General features: G+C 43.1%; 1 protein-coding gene across 1 annotated transcript in view; it reads left to right on the plus strand.

Annotated features, from left to right (window-relative positions):
• Positions 1–11,769: 11,769 nt before the first annotated feature.
• RGS22 (regulator of G protein signaling 22) overlaps positions 11,770–23,950 on the plus strand; it is a 92,775-nt gene continuing 80,594 nt past the window's right edge. Inside the window, exons 1-4 of the mRNA XM_066578395.1 lie at positions 11,770–11,949; positions 14,110–14,138; positions 20,513–20,575; positions 22,115–22,327. Coding sequence (XP_066434492.1) covers positions 11,925–11,949; positions 14,110–14,138; positions 20,513–20,575; positions 22,115–22,327 — 330 coding nt within the window. The 5' untranslated portion in view covers positions 11,770–11,924. The remainder of the gene's footprint in view (positions 11,950–14,109; positions 14,139–20,512; positions 20,576–22,114; positions 22,328–23,950) is intronic.

The following is a 23,950-nucleotide window of genomic DNA, read 5'->3' on the forward strand; positions in this document are numbered from 1 at the left end:
TAAACATTGTGCCACCAGCCTATTATAGTTAATGGCAGATGCAAAAATAGTTGAATTTGCTCACTTCTGGAAATGGGGCCAGACATCCAGGAACACTTCATAGCATATCTAAATTGTTTATGAGAAAGTCTTTAACGATGGCTTGAATCGACTGCTTTTCCCAATCTGGTAACTATACGAATATACTACTCAAGTAAGAACATCCTGCTAAAATGGATTGCTTATGTATTATATAAATTGTGTGTGTGTGTGTGTGTGTGTGTGTGTGTGTGTGTGTGTGGGGGGGGGGGGGGGGGGGTTGTTTACATCCCCACACTCTATAGCCTCCTTTCAACAGAGACTCCCACCACTGAACAGGAAACCTTAGAAGATGAAAGCAAGACACACCATTCCACAGCTTGGCTCAGGTTTCCTTCTAGAGATGGGACATTTTGTGAGTGGGTCTTCCATTACTGGTCAATAGGCAGCACTCCAATGGGAGGAAGGAATGTTAAGATAGTGATAGATGGGACTCACCACGAAGTCACCGGATTCCTCCAGGGGGCACCAGTGAGGCCAATGTCCAGAAGATCTGTTCCATTAATATTCATCCAGTGCTAGCAGCTGAATGATAAGTATCCAATACACCGGTCTAGTTGCGACATCCCATCGGGAGAGCATCATGTGATCGTTCCAGGCATGTGTAAACACCGGAAAAGTAGAGAAGAGTATGGGTAGTAAAAATTTCCAGTGCTCCAGTGTGTTTTAAGGAGATGGAGAATAGAGTATATTATGGGAGAAAAATGGAACTTCACAGGGGTGCCTGAACCTCGGCAGTAATCGTGTAGGATCGCAGGTGTAGCACAAAAGGAAGGCTAGCAAGATGAGTGGTTATATCTATTGATCCAATGCAACGCGCTTCGGCTTCTCTGGTAAGCCTTTCTCAAGTATAAGAATATAACAACCATTCTACACTTCTATATGAAATAACAATTATAATTACCTCCCTTGCCCTGTGTCCGGCGTCTAGTGCTGTAGCTCTGGCCCTTTGCGATGACATGGCTGTCAGTCGTGCTTGCCTGACCTGGCCGTAATGTGTGGAACGCATTGCTGCGTTCCGCAGTGGTGCCGTGCTGTGACGTATGGGCTACATAGGACGCACCCCGCAGTGGAGGGGTGTAATGGCTATCTTTGTGTATTTCCTTGGAACGCATCGCCCATTATGCAATGCTTTTGTCTGCCCCATTGAAAACATTGTGTGGGATGTGAGGTTTTCCATTGGAAACTATGGGAAATGCTTGCCAATCCTCCAGAGGGGAATCGAGATGTTGGCGATATTGCATTCGTCCCATGTGAAATTGGCTGTGAAAATCTTTTGAATAGGGTCTTATGTGCGGCATCTTTTATATTTTGAGTGTTTTTAATGGGGCTGGAAAAACATCACACAGCTGAAAGCCACACTGGAGGATTGCAACTGTACTAAAGTGAGGGGAGGGATGTTTGACACAAACATCTCGCATTTGCGGAGATATCGCATGAGTACGATATTGGGCTGAGTTTTGCGCTTGGCTGTGTGAAACCTAACCTAAAGCCCCATTTACACACAAAGCTGAGCGCTCAAAATTTGTTCAAAAGATGGTTTGACAGTTTTGAGTGATCATTTTGCATAAGCTGCTAATGGGCACTAATTGCAATTACATGCAAATGAAGTTAAGCTACTATCTAAAGAGTAGCCGGTGCTCTGTTCTCTATATACCCCTCCTTTTGTTCTGCCCTGGCCTCCACACTGAATTCAATGTTAGCAGTGCTAGCGGTAGAGCACGTAGCGTGTGGTCCCTGCTATCTGGGACAATGGATTTTATGCTGACTTCAAGTCAACGAACAGTGGATGAAAAATGCATAATGGGCGAGCATTTACACACAACAGCTATCCCTCAAAAGCCATCATTTGGATGAAATTGAGCGATAATTGTTTGTAAATGGGACTTAACGGTTGGAGTCTGGACTGAGCCATTCAATTGAGGAAAAGTCTGTTCCTTTCTGTGGGTGACGGTCTCTGCTGGTTGCCTCCTCACTTTCACAAAAATATTCAGATCATTTTACCTACCTTCTGTGATAACCCAAAGGAGAAGGCTTTTCACTCCTTGGATTTGAGACTGTTTATTATCTTGAGGTCACAAAGGTGAACTTTGTTTTTAATTTACTCTTGCAGTTTCACATTAAGAATAAGGACTGTGCAGCCAGGCAATGAATTATTAGCCATTAGATAAAATGGACAGCTTAGCTTATATTAGTTGCCTGTTCTCCACCAGAGTTCTGTTGGAGCTCATTCCATAAGGTCAGTCTTGGCTTCATGGTCACAGAGGGCTGAAACTTTTGTGGAACATAATTGTAGAGCAGCTACATGGCGCTCACCACTTACCTTTCTAAAGGTAATGTAGACTACAGTTACATTCTAAATTGGATCTGACATTCAGATATAGGGTCCTACAGCTTTTAGTCCTGCTCTAGTTGGAGGTTCTAGTCTATACCTCCATGAGTTAAAGGATTCAAGTGATTACTTTATATATGTTCTAAAAAAAAAAAAAAATTCTAAGCATTTTGCAGTTTGTTCTATAAGCCTATTCTATACTTTATTTTTATTTTTTTTTTGTACAAAACCCGTCTTCAGGTATATGGCTTGGAGAAGATCTGAGCATTCTATGTTCACCTAACTCCATAGCAGAAGAGGGAGCGCCAGCTGTACCTGCACTGCTCGCTACCGTGTTTCCCCAAATATAAGGCACCCCCCGATAGTAAGGCACACTAAAGTGTGCAGGCAAGTCAAGAGGCCTGTCCCCTGCTGCCACCCCCGTTGTCTCCTACCTCCAGATGTATAGGTAGATCTGCAGACAGTCTGCTGTTATCCTGTCCCTGCTGTGCTGTACGAGTGTGCTGTTGTGAGCTCCCTTTGCTGGCTGGAAAAGTCCATACTGTATGTTCTGTTCCTGCTGTACACGTCTGCTGTGATGAGCTCCCCCTGGTGGCAGGAAGCTGCAATACCATCCCTGCTTACAAGTGGTACAGGAACTTCTGTGTGCAGACAGGTACGTTACTTTACAGCCTTTTTTTTTTATTTATTTATTTTTTTTTATGGCTCCGTGTGTCAGGCAATCTGTGTGTGATTCTTAAGGCTGGGTTCTCACAGAGCGTATTTCCAGCGGAAATCTCGCGGTTTGGCCACAGCGATAAACAGCAAGATATCCACCGGGAAAGCGCTGCTTCAAAACCCACAGCACTTAGCTGCTTGTTTTGAAGCGACCTGGCTGCACACTTTTCCGTTTCTGTGGCCACTGCAAAATAAGACACCCCCTGAAAATAAGACTTAGCGCATATTTGGGAGCACAAATTATAAGACACGTCTTATTTTCGGGGAAACAGGGTAGTTGAGGCACGGCTGTTTCCAGATTACTGGAGATTAATGTCTACGGAATATTGTGTTATTTTCAACCCTACTTGGTCCTCCTGCGCCCCCAAGATGTGTTCCTCAGCACTGGTGCGATTACCGTCCTGCCGCCATCCTTAAGTGCTCTGTAAGGAGAAGCCATTCTGTGCTGCAGACTTCTCACTGAAGGGAATATACCTAAAATGTAACATTTTTGATATATACTCTCTAAAACTTTACAATCCTAGTATTTTCACAAACTAAAACCAAAATTTATGTATAAACTATTATCCCACTCTAACACTAAGGGTATATCTCAAAGTTGGGGTATCCTGACAACAACATAGAGATGTCAATGAGATCTAACCCTGGATTACCCTTCTCACACCTTCTATGAATATAGAATTAGTACCCTGACAAAACTGGCCCTGTATAGGAACTTCTCCCTGGGAGTCACCCTATTGCTGAAATTATATGTTCTGATAAAGTTAATTGTGTCAGCAGATACCAACTGAATCACTTTATCCGTCTCACCAATTATATCTCCATATTTTATAAAGCCCTTAGGCTACCTTCAAATACACAAGAAAAGCGCATGAGATTTGTGTATTTGAGACGCACAAATATGAACCCCATTCTTTAGAATGGGGGTCATACACCTACCCGATGTTTTCCTACATGACACCAAGAAGTGATGCAGGAAACCAATCGCAGCATGTTCTAGCTTTCTGTGTGCTCTCATATTGCACTGCCAATTGTTTTCAATGGGGCTGACGGTAGCATTGCACCATGTAATAGATACACATGATTCAATTCAAGGTTTTCCATTGAAAACAATGGGAGAAACTCCACGATCCTCTGCTGCAGACTAGCAGCTGCGGTGGAGGATCGCTGCATCCCTGTTTTGACATAAAAACTGCTCGCATCGACAAACCATTTACATGATGAAGAGCATAATATGGGGCTGTGAAGTTAGCCTTACCTAGATATTAATCTTAATTGAAATAAGTTATTAGTATGCATAGAACAGGGTATTCACTCTCTTGAAGATAGTTAAATTCTATTAAACAGGGGCATATATATCCCATGCCCATAAGTCAAAATGTGAACATCCATTCAGGCGGCATATAGATCTGAATCTGCATATGAAAGCATCATCTCGGCTCATGTACTTTGTAGATGTAACTAGACAGGTGAATGGTAATATAGCACCTATCTTTTTAAATATCCTTTATGAGCTCGTATCCACAAGCCTATTGAATATTCACCTCAACCCATACGTCAGAGGAAGGCTAGCAAAAAATTGTTTACATACATATTCCAATCCACAAATTGTGCACACATCAGTTCGTTTTCAAAATATCTGCATTTGTGTCCTCAAACCTATAGAGGAGGAAAGCTGCATATAGAGAGATTCCTCCTATACAACTAGGATGCCTCATAGATCATTACCACCAAGCTGTATAAACAAATGTAAATAAAAAAAATCATCTATGCTTTTTAAATATCTGTATATTTAGCTTCAGACGTGCGGGAAGAATTATGCAAATAAAGAAGTCCTCCTATACAAGTATTTGAGTATGTGAATCTGGGCATACACACACCAGAGCATATAGGCATGGACAATGCAGCCAATTCCAATATACATCACCAATTCCTTTTATGTCCCAGTTAATAGATGCCACCAATTCATTTATGTTCCAATGCATTTCCCTTGCTCAAGTTCATCAGGGAACAGTTAAGACTATTATTTTCTGGTCGTCATCCCGACGGCCCCATTCACAATGGAGGTTGCCCTGTGACCTTGGTAGGGAAAGGAAGAGCCCTTAAAAGCACCTCCCTTTCCACCATTTCTTCAGTGTCTTCCTGTCCCTACGGTGGCCAGATGCAAGCTCCAGGGCGTTACTTACCAAAGCTAGAAGATAACTAGAAAAGGTTTCTATGTGAAGAATGCACTGGGAGAATCCTAGTGGTGGAAAGCACGGCGTTTAAAACAGATATCAGGTGCATGATTAAGGAGGAATTGCAAGCCTCTATGGCGTCCTTTTCTCACCCTCAGCCTGGACCGTCAAGGCCCCCTAAAAGGTCAAGGCAGGTAGAATCGGCGAGTTCTAGCTCTGGGGAATCCCTGGAACCCCTATCAGAGGGGGAACTAGAAGATCTGCTGCTACTAGCCGAGGATGAGAAAAAATACTATTTTTCCTCAGATGACATGGGACATCTCATCAAAGCGGGGAGGGAAACTATGCAGATTGAAGAGGACTGTCCGCCCAGAACTATCCAGGACGAAATGTTTGGGGGACTTCGGTCCAGGAGGAAAACTATATTTCCGGTTAATCAAACCCTGCAACAAGTCATCACGGATGAATAGCAGAAACCAGAGAAGAGACTATCCGTCCTCAGTAACAGTAACTGAACAAAAACCGCGGTCCTCAGTAACACCGCGAAAAGGGTGCTATGGCTAAAATCATGGTCAGCAGATGTGACATCTAAAAACAAACTCTGCGCAGTCCCGTTCCAAGGTGAATATATGTTCAGGCCTGTCCTGGACAAGATCCTCGAGAAAGCGGGAGACAAAAACAAGATCCTTCCAGAGAGGAGATCATATAAGAAGCCATCCTTTCCAAGGAGGATGCGTCAGTCACTTCCAGAAACTAAAGGGAAACGGGGAGATGGTCGTACCCCAAAGAAGGTCAGGGTAAGGAAATCCAGCCCATTTCTGACCCAACAGGTGGTAGACTAGCACGATACCTGGACCAGTGGCGGGGGATAACATCCAATCCCTGGGTACTACAGATAATCGAAACAGGGTATCAAATTGAATTTAACTCCTTACCTCCTAGGAGATTCTTCTTAACCTCCCCAGGGTCCCCGTAAGAACAGAAAAATCTGCTAAAGGGCATCCAGGAACTTGAAGACCTAGGAGTCATTATGCATGTTCCCGAACACAAAAGGGTTGAGAGATTCTATCCCCCCCCCCCCCCCCCCCCCCCCCCCCCCTTTCTTGATCAAAAAACCAAACGGGTCTATCAGAACTATCTTTAACCTCAAAGCGTTAAACAAATTTATTTCCTACAGGAAATTTAAAATAGAAACCGTGAGGTCCATTGTGTCTCTAATAGATTCTGACAGCGTCATGTGCACCATAGACCTTAAAGACGCGTACTACCACGTCCTAATAGCCGCAGTCCATCACAAATATCTGAGGTTTGCTCTACAAGATGGTGACATAGTCTATCACTCCCAATTTATGGCTCTACCCTTCGGTATTTCTACTGCCCCTAGAGTCTTCACGAAGATAGTGATAGAAATGATAGCTTACTTTAGGAAATATCAAATTCTCATCTTTCCTTATCTGGACGATTTCCTGCTAGTATGAAGGACAACAGAAGCCATACGTGCAGACTTGTCGGTAGTCCTGTCCACTCTGGACGACTTGGGGTGGATAATAAACAAACAAAAGTCAGACCTGATCCCGGGTACGCAGAAGACATACCTAGGGGTACTCCTAGATTCCCACACCCAGGAATCGCGGCTTCCACCGTCCAATAGTAAGGATCTTATTCAATCTGTATCATCCCTATGTCAGGCCTCAGCAGTGTCCATCAGAGAAGCAATGAAAGTGCTGGGCCTGTTGACAGCCTGCATACAAATAGTACCATGGGTGCAAGCCCATACCCGACAGCTACAACAGTTCATCCTTGCTCGGTGGGAGAAACGACAGACCTCCCTAGATAAAAAGGTGAGCCTGTCCGTCCAGGTTAAACAGTCCCTGTCCTGGAGGTCTTTACAGAGTAACCTGAGCAAGGGTACCTCTTGGTCAGGAGAACCCACTATATCCGTCACAACGGATGCTAGAAAGACCGGGTGGGGAACACAAGTTGCAGGTCGGACCCTGCAGGGAACTTGGGATTCCCGAATAGCCGCATGCTCGTCCAACTATAGGGAACTAAGAGCGATATGGGAGACCCTCTATGTGGCAGAACACCACTTGAAAGAAAGGCATGTCAAAATCCTAACCGATAACATGACAGCCCTGTCGTTTGCTTGTCACCAGGGGGGAATACGACACTCACACCTCCAACAGTTGGCGGCAAGAATACTTCACTGGGTGGAATCCACGGTGCTATCCCTTTCAGCAATCCACCTGAAGGGGTCCACAAATGTCGTCGCAGACTTCCTCAGCAGACAAAGTTGTCTGATGGTGTCTGAACCAACAAGTCTTCGATCTTCTAACATGCCAGTGGGGGCAACCACAGATCGATCTGTTTCCCACAAGGGAAAATACAAAATGCCGGGACTTTTATTCCCACAACCCATGCGGGGTAGACTCCCTATCTCAAAACTGAGATATGGACTTGGCCTATGCATTTCCCTCCTTTCCACTGATCCCGTACACCCTCAAAAAGATTCAGGTCAGCCGGGCGGCGGTAATCCTAGTCGTCCTCATGTGGGACAAGAGACCCTGGTATCCCCTACTGAAGGCCCTAGCAATTCAGGGTCCACTTCAACTGCCGGCCAAGAAAGATCTCCTTTCCCAGGGCCCACTAACGTACTCGGGGGTCGAAAAACTAAAGCTAGTAGCCTGGATGCTGAAGGCGTAATACTTTGGGGAAAGGGGCCCTCACAAAAAGTAATTACTACCTTGACTAAAAGTCGCAAACCTGTAACCACAGCCATTTACAATAAAGTGTAGAAAAAGTTCTCAGAGTTCTGTAACTTAGATCCAAGCAAAGTTCCAAGTATAGATATACCTATAATCTTGGAATTTCTGCAGACGAGCCTGGAAAAAGGTCTTAGCCCCCAAACTCTTGGAGTTCAGGTGGCAGCATTAGGATCCTATTTGGATTTTCCCTTGGCAGAGCATCGCTGGGTCCGTAGCTTCCTTAAGGGAGCAGACAGACCGGCTCTTTATTAGGGAAATGTTTCCTACATGAGACCTGAATTTAGTCCTAAATAGTTTCTGCAGGCCACACTTTGAACACCTCTCCCAACTACCCATAAGATTGCTTACGCTAAAAGTTTCTCTCCTAGTTGCCATAACCTCAGCTCGGAGAGTAGAAGAACTACAAGCCTTATGTTGTGTCGAGCCACACATGCTAGTACAAGACGATAGAATCACTTTTAATCTAGATCCAGCTTTCCTTCCAAAAGTGGTGTCTAAATTCCACAGGGAGCAGACAATTACCCTGCCCTCTTTTTGCCAGAACTTCTGCAATGACAGAGAGAGAGAGTTCCATAGCTTAGATGTCAGGGGGGCTATTCTAACATATCAAGAGGCTACCCATTCTTTTCGGAAACATAACAACCTCTTTATCCAATTTCAGGGGCCGGGCAAAGGAAAGACGGCATCTAAAAGTACCATTGCAAGATGGATCAGAATGGCCATCCAGGAGGCGTACAAAGCCAGGGGTCTCGATCCTCCAGGAAAAAGCAAAGCCCACTCCACACGATCCCTTTCCTCCTAATGGGCAGAGAAAGCCCAGGCCTCCGCTGAGCAAATCTGTAAAGCGGCTACCTGGTCTAGTCATCATAATTTATTAAACATTACAGGGTTAATGTACAGTCGGACGAAGACCTGGGATATGGACAGAAAGTCCTGCAGGCAGTAGTCCCACCCTAAGTCACCTATAATTTGGTATTGCTCCATTGTGAATGGGGCCGTCGGGATGACGACCAGGAAATATACGGATTACTTACCGGTAGTCCTTTTTCTCTGAATCATCACGACGGCCCATAGTTCCCTCCCTTATAGAATATTTAGGTTCTTTTCCAATGTAAATGTGACCGAATAAAGGTAAATTTTGGTTCAGTAAACATTGTCCACCGTAATAATTTGAAAGTCACTGAAGAAATGGTGGAAAGGGAGGTGCTTTTAGGGGCTCTTCCTATCCCTACCGAGGTCAGAGGCCAACCTCCATTGTGAATGGGGCTGTCGTGATGACTCCCGGAAAAAGGACTACCGGTAAGTAACCTGTGTATTTTAATCAGTAATTTGTCCGGGGTGATATATCCAGTAATTCACATTTTGATACATTGATTTTAATCCTTTCGAATCCACTGTCTGACGTCTTCCTACATTCTGATTAAAGCTTGTACAGCTCCAATGTCAGAAGACATCCAACAGGGTATTCTTACCGTCTATTGCCAGCCACTCCGCTGTCGGAGCCTCTCTGGTGCACACACACTGGCTTTAGCCAGCAGATGACACCATTGTATAACAACAAAAAGAGATAGCCTTTCAGGAAACCCTGAATCTAAAATTGCATTGGAAAAGGTTAAATCCCGACTGTTTGCCAAAGGAATCCAAGATAGCGAAAACCTTTAATAGGTGGTCCCTATCTGGACAGGCTAGGGCAAGCAAAACATCGTTAGCAAAAAACATGGATTTGACCGTAAATTTGGCTATCAGAGGTTCAATGGCTATATTAAATTATAACGGGGATAGAAGACATCCCTGTCTGGTCCCTTTTTGAAGTGGGAATCTAGGAGATAAGAACCCTGGGACATAAATTCGAGCCATCAGTGAAGCATGTAAGTTCCACATATAGGTACAAAAGGTTCGCACAAATCCCATTCTGTGTAAGGCATCCCCGAGCCCCTTCCATAAAATATTATCAATAGCTTTCTCAGCGTCTATAGTTAATATCGCTGGGGGCGGAGTTTTATTTAGTTGACAACAACAGTATTTTGCAAACATTTACAACTGCTGACCTACCTTCTACAAACTCTGTCTGCAGGGGGGAGACATGGACCTCTTCTTCAGTTTGTGAAGAGCTTGTTGACCACTAGACATGACTCTACAATGCAATCAAAGGGATTTTGCACAGTTAGGGCTTTTACCCACTAGAGTTTTTTTTAATGCTCCGATATTGCTGCGTTTTTTTTTTTTTTAATGGGACTTTTCAAAGTTAAAATCGCATCGCACAAAAATCGCAAGTTTGTGTGCATTTAAATAAAACAAAACAAAATCAGCGCCTACTCGGTCAAGTAAAATCAAATTTTCAGCTGGATACTGAAAGCACTCACCTGGTGCTCCGTGTGATCCACTGCCCAGAGGATCCACCGGCACCTATGTCCTTGTTCGCTTGTATTATTATCCTGCGGTTTCCTATCCAGTGTTCACCGGAGAGCGATCATCGGGGAGACAGCCCAATTCCGGCTGTTTGCATGCACACGTTCCCAAAACGAAAAAGAGGGCGGCTGAGACCGCCGAAACGCGTAGTTAACGTCTATAATAATAAAAATATAATTATATTATATGGGCATTTGGGTCCGTTAATATCCTGGGAATCCACGAGCGCCGGGGCTCTTTTTCGTTTTGGGAAAGTTTGTGCATTTGTGATTTTTGTGCGATGCAATTTTAACATTAGAAAGTCCCATTGAAAAAAATGCAGCGATATCGCAGCGTTAAAAAAAAGCGCTAGTGGGTAAAAGCCCTTAAAAGAATTTGAGAAGGGGTGTATTATTGGAATATGAGAAGCCGGATGGTCATATTAACGAACTGCCCACCATCTGGGCTGTTCTGATCAGACTGTTAGGTGTTGAGATCAGTGGATGCGAGAGGACGTGGGCAAAAGGCGACCGGGCTCACAACACCCTCGACAGACCACCAGTAAAGAGGATTGTCTGATTATCCGACAAGCATGAGCAGCTCTGAGTGTTTCATTGACCACCATCCAGAATCTGGTCCCAACATCATTACAGGTCCCTGTGTCTGCCGGAAGCATGGCACATGGCTGAAGAACATTAGGTCTCATGGCACCCATTACGTGTACGGACTTTGACACCCGTCCACCGCCACTTCTGTTTGCAGCGGTGTTGTGAACAATGAAACTAGACTACTATGGAGTGGAACCAGGTTGTTTCCAGCCAGTATCACATCTTGTATCCAAACTAGAGGTGGTACAACAGGGTACTAGAGCCTCTCATCAAGGGGTCAGTTTCCCACAATAAATGATTCTTTTGTTCTAGTATTGTAATCACTTACGTATATCAAGGTTACAATCACATAGAAAGTTCTATTTGATTCTGACAACTCCTACTAGAGGAGGGATTTTTTTTATATATATATATACAATGAGTTGTATATATAAACAATATGATGTATTCTGTCAATACTGTTCCACTGATTGCAGTCGCAGAGATAGTGGACCGGCAGTGGCACAATTGTTGGCATGCTGCCTTCTCTTACACTTATTCTGAATCATGATGCCAAATCCAGGAATCCTTGTCACTGAAGGCAAAGTCTTTAACCTGCCCTCAATAAGCCATGTTTTCAATAAGACTGTGGGAGGAGAGGAGCTCTTACCATTCATTATAACAGTGAACTCCATAGCAACCCTCAGTCACACACACACCCAGGAAGAAAGCAAGCAGCTCCCGCACAATAACCCAGTAACTGCTCCCTGCAGATCAATGGTTCTCCTACCTATCATAGGTGCACACACCAGTCAGGACCCTCACTATGCTCACAGAACCATCAATCAATTCTCCTGAGGACTGAACACTGCAAATCACCATGGGGCACAAGAGGGTGGCGACTGGTAAGAGAGGGATGCAATGCCACAGTAGTAATGAGTATCATGCTGGGTCTACTAAAGACTACTGAACTGAACATAAAGTCTGACATGTAACCTTATAGAGAGAGAGAGAAAATGTTGGATGCAGATATTTTAAAACACGCAACAAATTACTTTTTGTAAACTTTTTTGTCTTATCTGTGGTTTTGATTAGACTGTACAGATAAAGCACAGGTGTAATGATCATTTGCACTGTATTATAATTAATACAACAATGAGTAAGATTACGCTGTAATTGTGAATTTCAACCTAATGTATAGTATATTTCCAAACATTTATAGTAGTCATGATACAGACTTACTAAATTATGGTAATAGAAATAAGTTTTATGCGTGGTTTTACATCAGACTGCAGTGAAATCTTAAGTATCCTACTGGTCCTGCTTAAAGATTCTTTGCGTCAAAAGCTGGATCCAATCCCCTCTGGAGAAGTCAGAGGAGTCTTTACTTTGGGAAACGTTGTCCTGCTTTCCTCTGACCAGAACCAGTCCTGTTTTTGGTACAAAGCATATGACTCTTTCATGTGAAAGAAGCCTCTAGATATAATTAGTGAAGTTGCTTTCTTTCTTTTCTGGATCTTCAAGTAATTGCTCAGATAATTGAACTTGTAGTTCCACAATGGCATAGGAATCATACAGATTTTTACTATTCTGGGTTGCCTAAATTTTAGGTGTTAGAAATGTGTTGCTTTTATTGGTCATTTTAGATGGTATTAAAGTGTATGTGGCGATGCTATACACAAAAAACAAACAAACCTACATATAGAATAAGGGTCTATTCACATCAGCATTGAAGGTTTTGTTTGGAGCCTGTGTTGCTAATTTCGTCCTGTAAAATCATGGATATATGGACAGATAGCCAGTAACCAAATGGACCCCATTATAGTCAAAGAGATCCATTCATTGCTGAAAATGGTAATGCTCGCTATGATAGAAAGGTGTGAGACACAGAGCATCAAAAGTTTGAGCTGTATGGGACTGTGTTACAACAAACTGGTTAGAGTGTCCATACTGACTCCTGTCCACCATTGAAAGGGTCTACAATAGGCATTTGAGTATTAGAGCTGGATCATAGAGCAATGCAAGGAAGAAAAAAAACCAGCATGAACACTTTAAGATTTATGGAAACTATGTTCATGCAACAGCAAGGGCATGATTGCAGTGGACATACCTTTTTAATATTTTGCAATGTTTTCTTTAAAAAAAAGACCCTGAAAACCTCTCTAGAGGAGTTGCGCCAAGATATAAAAATAATCCGCAGAATAAGAAATAACTTTGTGATTGGTGGAGGTCCAGCCACTGGAGTCCTTCCAATTGAGAGAACAGGGGTCCCGAAGGTACCCACGTGAATAGAAAGGAGATACTGCACGCACGCCACCACGACATTAATTTCAATGAGATTGCCACAAATTGTGGAGTACAAGCAGTGGCAAAATCCAGCACTCCCATGAAATGAATGGAGCGGTCGCACATATGCGAGACCTCTTCATTCATGTTGGGACATTCCACACTCCTGTTCTCCCAATCAGTGGGGTTCTCAGTGGTTGAATCCATACTGACCCTAAAGTTATCCCCTATCCTGTAGAATTACTTTATATTTTGGCACAACTCTTTTAAAGGGGATCTGATACCAGGTTCATGCTGCCCGAACTATGGCAGCATGAACCCAGGCCAGGTTATACTAATTTCTCCTCTGTATGTTATATTCTGAAATACTATGGTGTTGAGGGTGGCTTTTCACGCACCAACTACTAGTCAAAAAATCACTCAAATAAGCAACTCAACAGGGTACTCAGCGAAAAGTTGCTTACAGAAATGCTTACAGAAGTGAGTACTGAGCGACTTCCCGCCCAGTGTGAACAGGCAGTCGTTCATCTTTGAATGACTGCCTGTTCACAGTGAAAGGAAGCAGGCAGCTGGAACAGATCCCTGGTGAGTTCTGCTTCCATTCATTGAACGACTATCGCTCTTGTGTGAAAGCGCAGAAGAAATAGTCATTGGGACAACTATTGGGTGCTTCCTTGGTTCGGGCAGCATAAACCAGGTGACAGACTCCCTAGAATTAAAATACTGTATATGTAGAGATTCTACACGTCTAATGCATTGTCTTGTTTTTCAATTACTAGGGCCACCCAATATAACAGAAGATGTTTTTGTAAGTATCTTATCTATATTTTGTAATTCTTGTTATCCATGAAGATCAGTCATGCGGTATTACCCAGTTCTGTATTTTGCTTTATTTTAGCGCCTTGATGCTGCAGCCATTTTCTCTTTTATTCATCCCTGCCTTTCAAGAGCCATAACTTTTTTTTAATTCTTCTATTGAAATAGCAATATGAGGGCTTGTTTTTTGTGGAACAATATGTATTTTTTTTAACAGCAGCATTTAATGAACCATACAGTGTATTGAAAAGTTCAAAATATTTTTATGTGGGGTCGAATGGGAAAAAAAAGCACAAATATGCCATGTGTTTTTTAGGTTTCAATTTGGATTCACTGTGTATAAAAATAATGGTAGTACAATAACAGTGATAACAAATTTATGTTTACGTTTTACTATTTCTATTAAAATGTGGCTTTCTGTTACCATACTCTGAGAGCTATATATTTTTTCAAATCTTTTTTATTATTCTGTTGATGGAGCTATGAAGATGAAGCCACTAAGAAGTGGCTTTTTGCAGAGTGATCTGGAGTTTTCATTGGTACCATTTTTTGGTACATGCAACTTTTTGATTACTTTTTATTCCTTTTTGGCAAGTCAGGAATTCTGTCATTGTGCATTGTTTCTTAAAGCATTCACCGTGTAAGATGAATAGTAAAATATTTTAACAGTTTGGACTTTTAGAGACTACTTTGGGATAATTATCTTCATTGTTTTATTGTTTAGATTTTTTTACATGCTTTTCACATGGGAACAATTGTTTTACTTTTAATATTTAATTTACATTTTTAGTCCCTCAAGAGGACTTGAACATCTGATGTTCTGATTGCTAGAATCCCTGCCATTGGGTAACATTACAGACTTAACACACTGCTTCTGTATGGCAATGTATTATGTCTGTAATGTTTGCTTATCGTGCGGCTTAAAGAAACTCTGTCACCATGTTTTTGCACCCCTCTCTGAGAGCCACAATAGGTACTGACAGGCACACTGATTACAGGGATATGTCTGCTGTATGTATCTCTGCAGTAGTTTTGGAGATATTTTGCATTTTGTTAGTAGCAGCCACACATAGGGGGATTACAGGAAGTAGTCCTTGATATTCATGAGCTGCAGCTAGTCCCGCCCACTCCACCCTTCAGTCACTGATTGAATGCCCTCTGCCTATTACTGTGCATAGAGAAACAGCTGTCAGTGACTGGAGGGCGGGATGCGTGTCGCTAGCTTGCAGTTTATAAATACAGAGGACTAATTGTGTGCCTGACTGCTACTAATAAAATGCAAGTATCTCCAAAACTACTGCACAGATACATACAACAGATATATCACTTCAATCAATGTGATGAGCACTCAGTGAGAGCTGCAAAAACATGGCGACAGATTCCCTTTAATAGTCTTCCTTATGTGGCAGGCTTGGAGGCCATTGTTTGCCCTTGGGTTGCCAAGAAACTGTCTGGGATGATTTGGTAAATCCTGCACTAAGCAGGGGGTTGGACCCCATGACCCTGGAGGTACCTTCCAACTCTATCATTCTATGATTCTATGAAACCACTCGGCACCTTCTGATCATAATATGGGGTGTGGGAGCGGTAGGGTGACAGAGATAGCCCCCTAAGTGTTAGCATTATCATCTAAAAATTACTGTATAAATTACAACTCTAAGGGAATTTTCTTTTGATTTTAGTATAATCCCTAGAATCTTTTATTATAAGTTTTGGTCTAGTAAACACAGACTCACAGGAAGGGTAACATTAGCCCCTAGATACTTGGAAGCCTAACATTCCTGTAGAACAACAACATAGTAAATGTCTTAGTGTTGGGGGAATGCATGGCTGTGAAACCTGGGCACAACTCACATTGAACAGCACATGAACGCCCATCCACATGCCGTCCAATCTCCACGGACCCTGCTCTTTACACGTCTTATTCTCATCCATAAAAGCGGACAACAATAGAAAAACATGTAGCAATTATTTTCATGCAACCCAAATAGCTTCATAGGCTATTAAGGGGCCATGAAATTGCCCTAAGGGTGCCCATATACTTTACATAGCTGTCAGACAAGTATTTGAATGTTTATTCAGCCAATCGCTATGATTCTCCGCTTGTGGACGCCGCGGGTGCGCTTTCTATAGCAACGCTATGGAAAGCAATCACTGCGTTACCTGCGGACGGATTATCGCCGCGGGTAACGCAATGAACAATTGCCGGTGGACAGGCAGCCGTAATGTCACCCATGTTAATAAGCCCTCAGGCCGCCAGAATTTCCAGAGCATTTACAGTACAAACCATGTGGGGAAGATTTTAAAGCATCAGCTTCACAAGCTGTGGGAAATTTCTGCAAGAAATCCACAAAATTCTAAATTTGCAGCATGTCTATTTATGCTGTGGATTATTGTTGTGGAATTCATCCTTAAATCCTGCTGCAGATCTGCAATTAAAAATGCTACCAAATTCATTCCGTTTAGGGGTGTATTTGCTGCGAGATATGCCCCATATGAAGGTGACCTTAGAGTTTACACAGTAGAAATCATGCATTGGGCCACTGCTTGCACTGATGAAATGTAAAAGGGCTTTCTGAGTTATTACTTTTATATAATTATGGCCACCCCATGCCAAAACCTTCTATGGTCCGACGTCTTGGCATCTGACTGGTGACATCACACAGCCGAGAAGGCATGATGATGTCCCATAAACCTGTCACATGGGCTTCTAATGTAGAAGCCCCAAGACAGGTTTATGGGATGTCACTGGTGACGTCCCTGCTGGCCTCACATTGCCTGCAGTGGTCACGCGGGTAAATAACCGACGTTATCGCGCAGCTGGTGTAAATAGAAGACCGAAGCACTGGCCAGCGGTGGTAGTGGAGAAGTTCACAACAGGAGGTGAGCAGAGTAAGGGTGTTGTTAATGCCTTATGTGCCCCCTACTGCACCCAGTGTTTGGGGTTCTCAGAAAACCTCTTCAAGGATGAAAGTTTGTGAAAACTGGTATTGGTGAACATTTAACAATACTTGTACTCCACTTAATTGTTTTAGTATATCATTTTAAATTGGTTGCTTGGCTCCAAAAACAGTTTTAAGTCATGATGGGGCGCACTTACTATTCGGTTGTAGCAGAATTCTGGCATAAGGTGCGCTTTCTTTTCGGCACAGATCAGTTTAGACAAATTTACTATTTGCACCAAAAAGAAAAGTATCTTGCAGAAGTGTCTAGAGAAGGCGGTTTGGCTATAGTGAGGCTTAAGACGGAGTTATCAGTTGAGACTTTTTAAAAAGTCGCCAAATTTATGAGCAAAGCTAGTCTGCTGGCTGTCTGGTTTAAAAATAGTCTGTAGACATAGAGATACGACTACATTTATCTAAATCATTGACAACATGGTAAATTTGGCACTGGAGAGGGATAAAAAAGCACATCAAAAAAGTTGCATCAAAAGTTCCTTGAATGATGATTTCCTCCTTCAATATTATAGAGGTGCTCATGTTCAGGGTCTCTATAAGCTGGCAGGTGAAGCTACAAATAGCGAAACATAGTTACTAATACTGCAAACCTAGGGTGGGATCACACCTGCATGACTTTCAGGGCCCGTTCAAATGGGCGTCAAAATCGTGTAGAAGTTCGCAACACAAAAAAAGTGCGACAAAATCACTTGAACATCGCACGATTGGGCGATTTTCCGCAATCAAGTCCTGAACTTTCTTCAGCATTAAAACCAATCATTCACACAATCGAGAGCGCTGTGTTGCTTAAAAATGCGATGCTGAGACAGAGAGAGAGATTTTTATTTTGTCAAGGCAGCACAAAACCTTCCACTTACTACATACACCCATCTGACATTCTTTATCAGCTAATCTCACCCTCATTGCCATTGTTTAGCAATGTTAGCTAACAATGGCAATGTTTAGCTAATGCTGCTAATCTTACTTCCCTTCTCCCTCGCATACACTTCTATAGCATTCTTTGTCAACTAGTTGCGTATTTGGGTCAAAACCTATCATTTGTGCTGCAGGGAATTTCAGTTATTGAGTTCCATCGCTGATGTCCTATCTTTTTAGGTGTGATTCTTATTTTTTTTTTTTTTGCTCAGCTTAAAATCGTTCATCTGAATGTTTCCATAGGAAACCATTGGTTCTATTAGTCGCTTTTTTTGCACGTGTAACTTAGCTGCGCAAAATCATCCATGTGAATGAGCCCTCAGTCATAATTTTGTCTTTCTGTTTCACTTTTGGAGCACAGAAACATAATTACGATGGAAATAAACGCTTCAGATGTTTTCCCCCATTGATTTTAATGGCATTAAATAATTAGAAAGCGTTCAGTTTGCTTCTTCTGTTCCATTTGACTTCGTTTTTTTTTTTTTTGCTTTACTGAAAAGCAAACAGCGCTATTGGTTCAGTTAGAAAAATGGAAACCTAATGGATCAGAAGCAAACGGAAAGCTTTGTTTGCTTTTCTTTTTTTTTTGAGAATTCATTGAAAACAATTGGGAAAAAACTGAAACGTTTATCTCGCTTTTAATTCCTTTCATCTGCTCCAAATATTGGAACAGAGAGACAGAATCATGATTGAAGGTAATAACGCTGGTGTGAACCCACCCTTTAACAAACGTGGCATGTTTAGGCCACACCCCATTACTGTAAAGCCACATCCCTGTTTGAATGCAGTAAAAAAAACTCATCATAAGGCCTCGGTCACACGGGCGATTTTCCGTGCGACCTGCGCCTGCGCTCTGCGATCTTAGGCCTCGGTCACACGGGCATTTTTTCCCGCGATTTGCGGATCGCATGACGGATTCGCATCCGCAAATCGCGTGACCGGGGCCGAAAAATCGCCCGAAAAAACTGCTCCTAGCCGCGTTTCATTAGAAACGGGCCGGAGCTGTCCAGCGCATTGAATTCAATGGAGCCGGCAATACAACCGGCTCCATTGAAAGCGATGGGCTGCGGGCGATCTCACGATGAATTTTCTGGAAGGGCTTAAAAATATAAGCCCTTCCCTGAAATTCATCCCTGCGCTGAGCCAATCAGAGGCAGCACTCACTCACCCATTCATGAATTCATGAATGGGTAAGTGAGAGCTGCCTCTGATTGGTGAGGCTGTGACCAATCAGAGGCAGCTTATTCAGCAGGCGGGGATTTTAAATCCCCGCCTGCTGAATACTACTCAGAGCAGTTCAGGAGAACTGCCGGCCGACCGCGGCTGAACTCCGTCTGCCGGGACCAGGTGAGTATATATATTTTTTTGTTTTTACACATTTCTGGATGAATTTCAGGGAAGGGCTTATATTTTTAAGCCCTTCCCGAAAATTCATCGTGAGATCGCCCGCAGCCCATTGCTTTCAATGGAGTCGGCTGTATTGCCGGCTCCATTGAATTCAATGCGCTGGACAGCTCTGGCCCGTTTCTAATGAAACGCAGCTAGGAGCAGTTTTTTCGGGCGATTTTTTGCATCGCTGCAAAAATCGCAATTTACCGCGAAATCGCAATTTTGCGCAATGCGATTTTAACATTAACAAGTCCCATAGACCTCTGGAGAAAAAAACGCTGTGAATTTCGCAGTGAAAAGAACTGTAGTTGGTAGTCGCCCTTAGGGTGCCTTTCCACTAGCCTTTTTTTATCACTGTTTTTTTTAACGTGATTGTCAATGGGACTTTCTAATGTTAAAATCGCAATGCAATGCAATGCAATTGCGTTTTTGGTGCATTGCGTTGCGTTTTTAACATTAGAAAGTCCCATTGACCATTGCATTAAAAAAACGGGGGCAAAACGCAACGCAATGCACCAAAAACGCAAGTTGCACTGTGTTGCGTTGCGTTTTTAACATTAGAAAGTCCCATTGACAATCGCGTTAACAAAAAACGCAAACGCAAGTGTGTGGGAGCCCTTAATGTGGTGCAAAGCATGTAAGTCAATTTTGCAACAGAAAACTGGCACATGTTCAATAGTAAATTTGCCCCAGTGTCTTTTTTTGAAGGATCTGAACACTAGGATCCCTTAGCAGATGACAGCTAATTACTGCGAGTCTCAGCATTATGACATACTGTAGCTGATATTATTTGGTGAGGGGGGGAGTAACCCAAAGGGATTTGTACAAAGTGAACAACCCCTTTAAGTTCTGTTGACCAATTGGAAAGAAGAATGTGGTATAATATTACTCATGCATGATCTTCTTTCATTTCACATATGATGGATTGGGTAAAAGCGCTTAAGAGACATCTGCATGGTGACAAACAAATGATTGCAGGGGAGATGGAGTATTATACACGCTTTTATTTGTGTCAGCTCGTGTTTACTGTGTTCTATAATCAGTCCTGACAACCACTGCTGCGGCTTGTATTTCATCACTTGCTTTGTTTTTTCTGTTTATATAGGAGGATTTCCTAGTAACGGATGACTTGCTTGTAGATTACTTTAATGAATTCTTAAGTCTGCCAGTAAGTATACATTAAAGAATATTTCAATATTGCCCAATCGTTGCTGGTCTTAGATACGTGCGACCTGTGCAGTTGCACAGGTCGTCACCCTCCAGCTAATAGTGGCCACAGGTGGATGTAGGTTGGGGGTAATCGCCTTGCTAAGGTCCACCTGGCCAGCTGATCTTCCTCTATGCGGCAGTGTGTTGTGAAGCTGCATAAATCATCTTCTTCCTGGCTCAGTCTTTATCCCTCTGATGTTCTGAAGTGCCACTGTCAGCCCCCAAGACATGATTGCTTGGTTCTGCTTCGCTATTTATGGTATTAGCTTGGTACTGGTACTGTAGTTGTGTAATATGTTTGCTTCTAGCACTGTATTAATATACTGAGCTTGGTTCTGGTGCTGTATTTATATTATAAACTTGGTTCTGGTGCAGTATTTATTTATTAATTGAGCTGTTCTGGTGTGGGTATGCTGTTATGTTGCTGCTTTCTGCACAAGTAGAATACAGACAGACTGCCTGTCAGTGTAATATACCTTTTATATAGTTTTTTTCTTATAATAGGGGGGATAATAATCTAAGGCCGCATGCACATGGGGGGGGGGGCGGATTCCGCATGCGGGAGCCCGCAGCGTAATCCGACCCTGTCCCCGGCTGTCATCAGTGTGTACCTGTATTATCTTTTTCTTTTCTGTACTGCGGATGGTTCGCATGGCTCACCGTCGGACATGCGCAGTACAGATTTTTTTCTTTTGAACTCCTGCTTTTCCCACGGAATCTGCAGCCCTTCCGCATGGTCAATTGCACATGGGCCGCGGGTCGGATGGCTTCCGTTCACTTCAATGGAAGCTGTCTGTGTGGGAACCGCAGGAAAATGCAGCATGCTGCAATTTTTCATCTGCGAGTGGAAACAGCAATTGGTTTCCACTCATGTGCATGAAGAATCATTTTTCTATAGCATGCTATAGAGAGTTATTGCTGCGGAATCTGGAGGCGGGCGCCCGCTCCGGATTCCACAACAAAATTCCACCCGTGTGCATGAGACCTCAGGTCAACACTGTGCCCAATATGCCTGTGGCGAACAGCTGTACCGCAAGGGTGCCAAGTGCTAGACCCCGAATGGTTAGCTACTGATGACCTAGCCTGAGGTTAGGTTATTAATAGTTTAGAACTGGAAAACTCCTTTAAAGTTTAATAAGTAGTGTTTGTAAAGTTTAGGATCCATATGGATATAGTGTTTGTTTGAGTGCATCTATACTGACCATCAATTAGGTCATGTTCGTACATTTGTTGTGAGGTTTTGGTACAGCTCCCACATTGGAAAAATCCAAAAAAAGTTCAGTTCAATCCAGCAGATGGAGTATTATAAAAGATAGATTTGTTCATTGCAAGCAGTGAAATACATGGCAAAATGTGCACTCAAAGATGGTTTTTTCCAGATATGTTGTGGATTTGTTGCATGTGAACAGGGCCAGAGAGATTATAAATTTGGACACTGAATGAATGAGTAATTGCAGAAGCATTCAAATCTTTTTGTATTGTATCACTTTCTTTACAGACATTCAGTGAAGAAATCAAGTTCAACAAAACATATGGAGTTTTTGAAGTGATTAGCAATGTACCAGATCAGATGGAACAGCAAATTAAAAAGATGTTGCGTGATCACGAATCACCAAACCCCATCTACAATGCAACCAGAAGTGTTACTGGACTGAGCTGGAAAAAATCCTCAGTTACTGATGTAAAAATTGACCATAATTACACTGTAATGGTAAGTGACGCACATTATGTCGTTTTTTCCCCCCATTATTCATAAAAGAAGCCAAATTGCACTATTTATTACAGTGTGTAAAGGGTTAATTAGCTGCTTGTTAACTACCATTCATATACTCCAATGAGTAGGCACATAAAGTACTCACCTTCTACAATGAAAAGTGTGTGCAGCCCCTAGAAGCACCTAAAGAGGATTAATGAGTGAAACCGAGAGTTAAGGTCTATTTACACGGGACGAATGTCGGGCAAACGATGCCCAACACTCGTCCCTGTGTTTCCTCGCTCCTGTGCTCCTGCACAGGAGCTAGTAGTGCTGTCTCGCTCACAGAGCAGCTAGCAGGGCGGCAGGGCAGTGCAGGAGATTTCTCTCCTCTCGCTCCCCGCCCCCTCCATTGAGATAACACAGCAGCTGTTCACTACTAGAGATGAGCGAGCACGCTCGGATACAGCAGTTACTTGAGTGAGCATCACTCTTCTCGTGTAACTGCTTACTGGTCCGAGCGTGCTCGGGGGAGCGGCGTTGTGGTAGCGGGGGGAGAGTGAGAGAGATCTCTCCCCCCCCCCTTCCCCGCCGCCCCCCGAGCACGCTCGAACCAGTAAGCTGTTACACGAGAAGAACGATGCTGGCTCAAGTAACTGCTGTATCCGAGCGTGCTCGCTCATCTCTATTCACTACTCAATGGCCGCTGTTTAAACTTAACAAAGAGTGATGAGCTTATGGCTGATCCTTTATGCAGCATAAAAGATCAGCGATGAGCTCATCGCTTAGTTTAACCCCTTCCCGCTCCAGGACGTACCAGTATGCCCTGGCAGCCTGGTACTTCCCGCAACAGGACGTATCGGTACGTCCTGGGGATAGCGCGAGATCACATATGATCCCGCACTATCCCGCAGCGGGAGGCGGCTGCCAGTCACAGCCGGAGTCCCGCTGCAACAGCGGGGGGGGGGGGCATCGGAGATGCGCCCCCGCTGTTAACCGCTTCCCTGCCGCGATCTAAGTAGATCGCGGCAGGGAAAGAGTTCACAAAGGGATCACGCTCCCTCTGTGTCTCCGGCCGGCTCTCGTGAGAGCCCGGCCTGTAACCATGGCAACAGGACGCCAGACACTGGCGTCCTGTATTGCCTGTGCCTATAATCGCTGTACAAGCTATAAGTAGCTCTGCCATGCCTTATGACAGCGATCATAGGCATTGTGCTGCAAGTCCCTCAGAGGGACTCAAATAGTGTAAAAAAGAAAATAAAAGTGTAAAAAAAAGAAAAATGTAAAAAAAATATGTAAAAAGAAACCCCTTTTTTATGTTTTTTTTCTAATATTAGCATACAAAAAGGGAAAAAAAATTAAAACCCCACATATTAGGTATTGACACGTCCGTAACGACGTGTACAAAAAGTTGAATACACTTTTTATTTTGTACGACAAAAAGCGTTAAAAAAAACGCTAAAAAACAGAGGCAAAATGCTAATTTTTAGCATTTTGCCTCCCAAAAAATGCAATAAAAGTGATCAAAAAAGCCGTACATTCCCCAAAATGGTACCAATAAAAACTACAGCTGGTCTCACAAAAAATAAGCCCTTATAGAGCTCCGTACATAGAAAAATAAAAAAGTTACAGGACTTTGAA

This window comes from Eleutherodactylus coqui, chromosome 9, assembly GCF_035609145.1.
Source record: "Eleutherodactylus coqui strain aEleCoq1 chromosome 9, aEleCoq1.hap1, whole genome shotgun sequence".
In the NCBI taxonomy this organism is placed as follows: domain Eukaryota; kingdom Metazoa; phylum Chordata; class Amphibia; order Anura; family Eleutherodactylidae; genus Eleutherodactylus; species Eleutherodactylus coqui.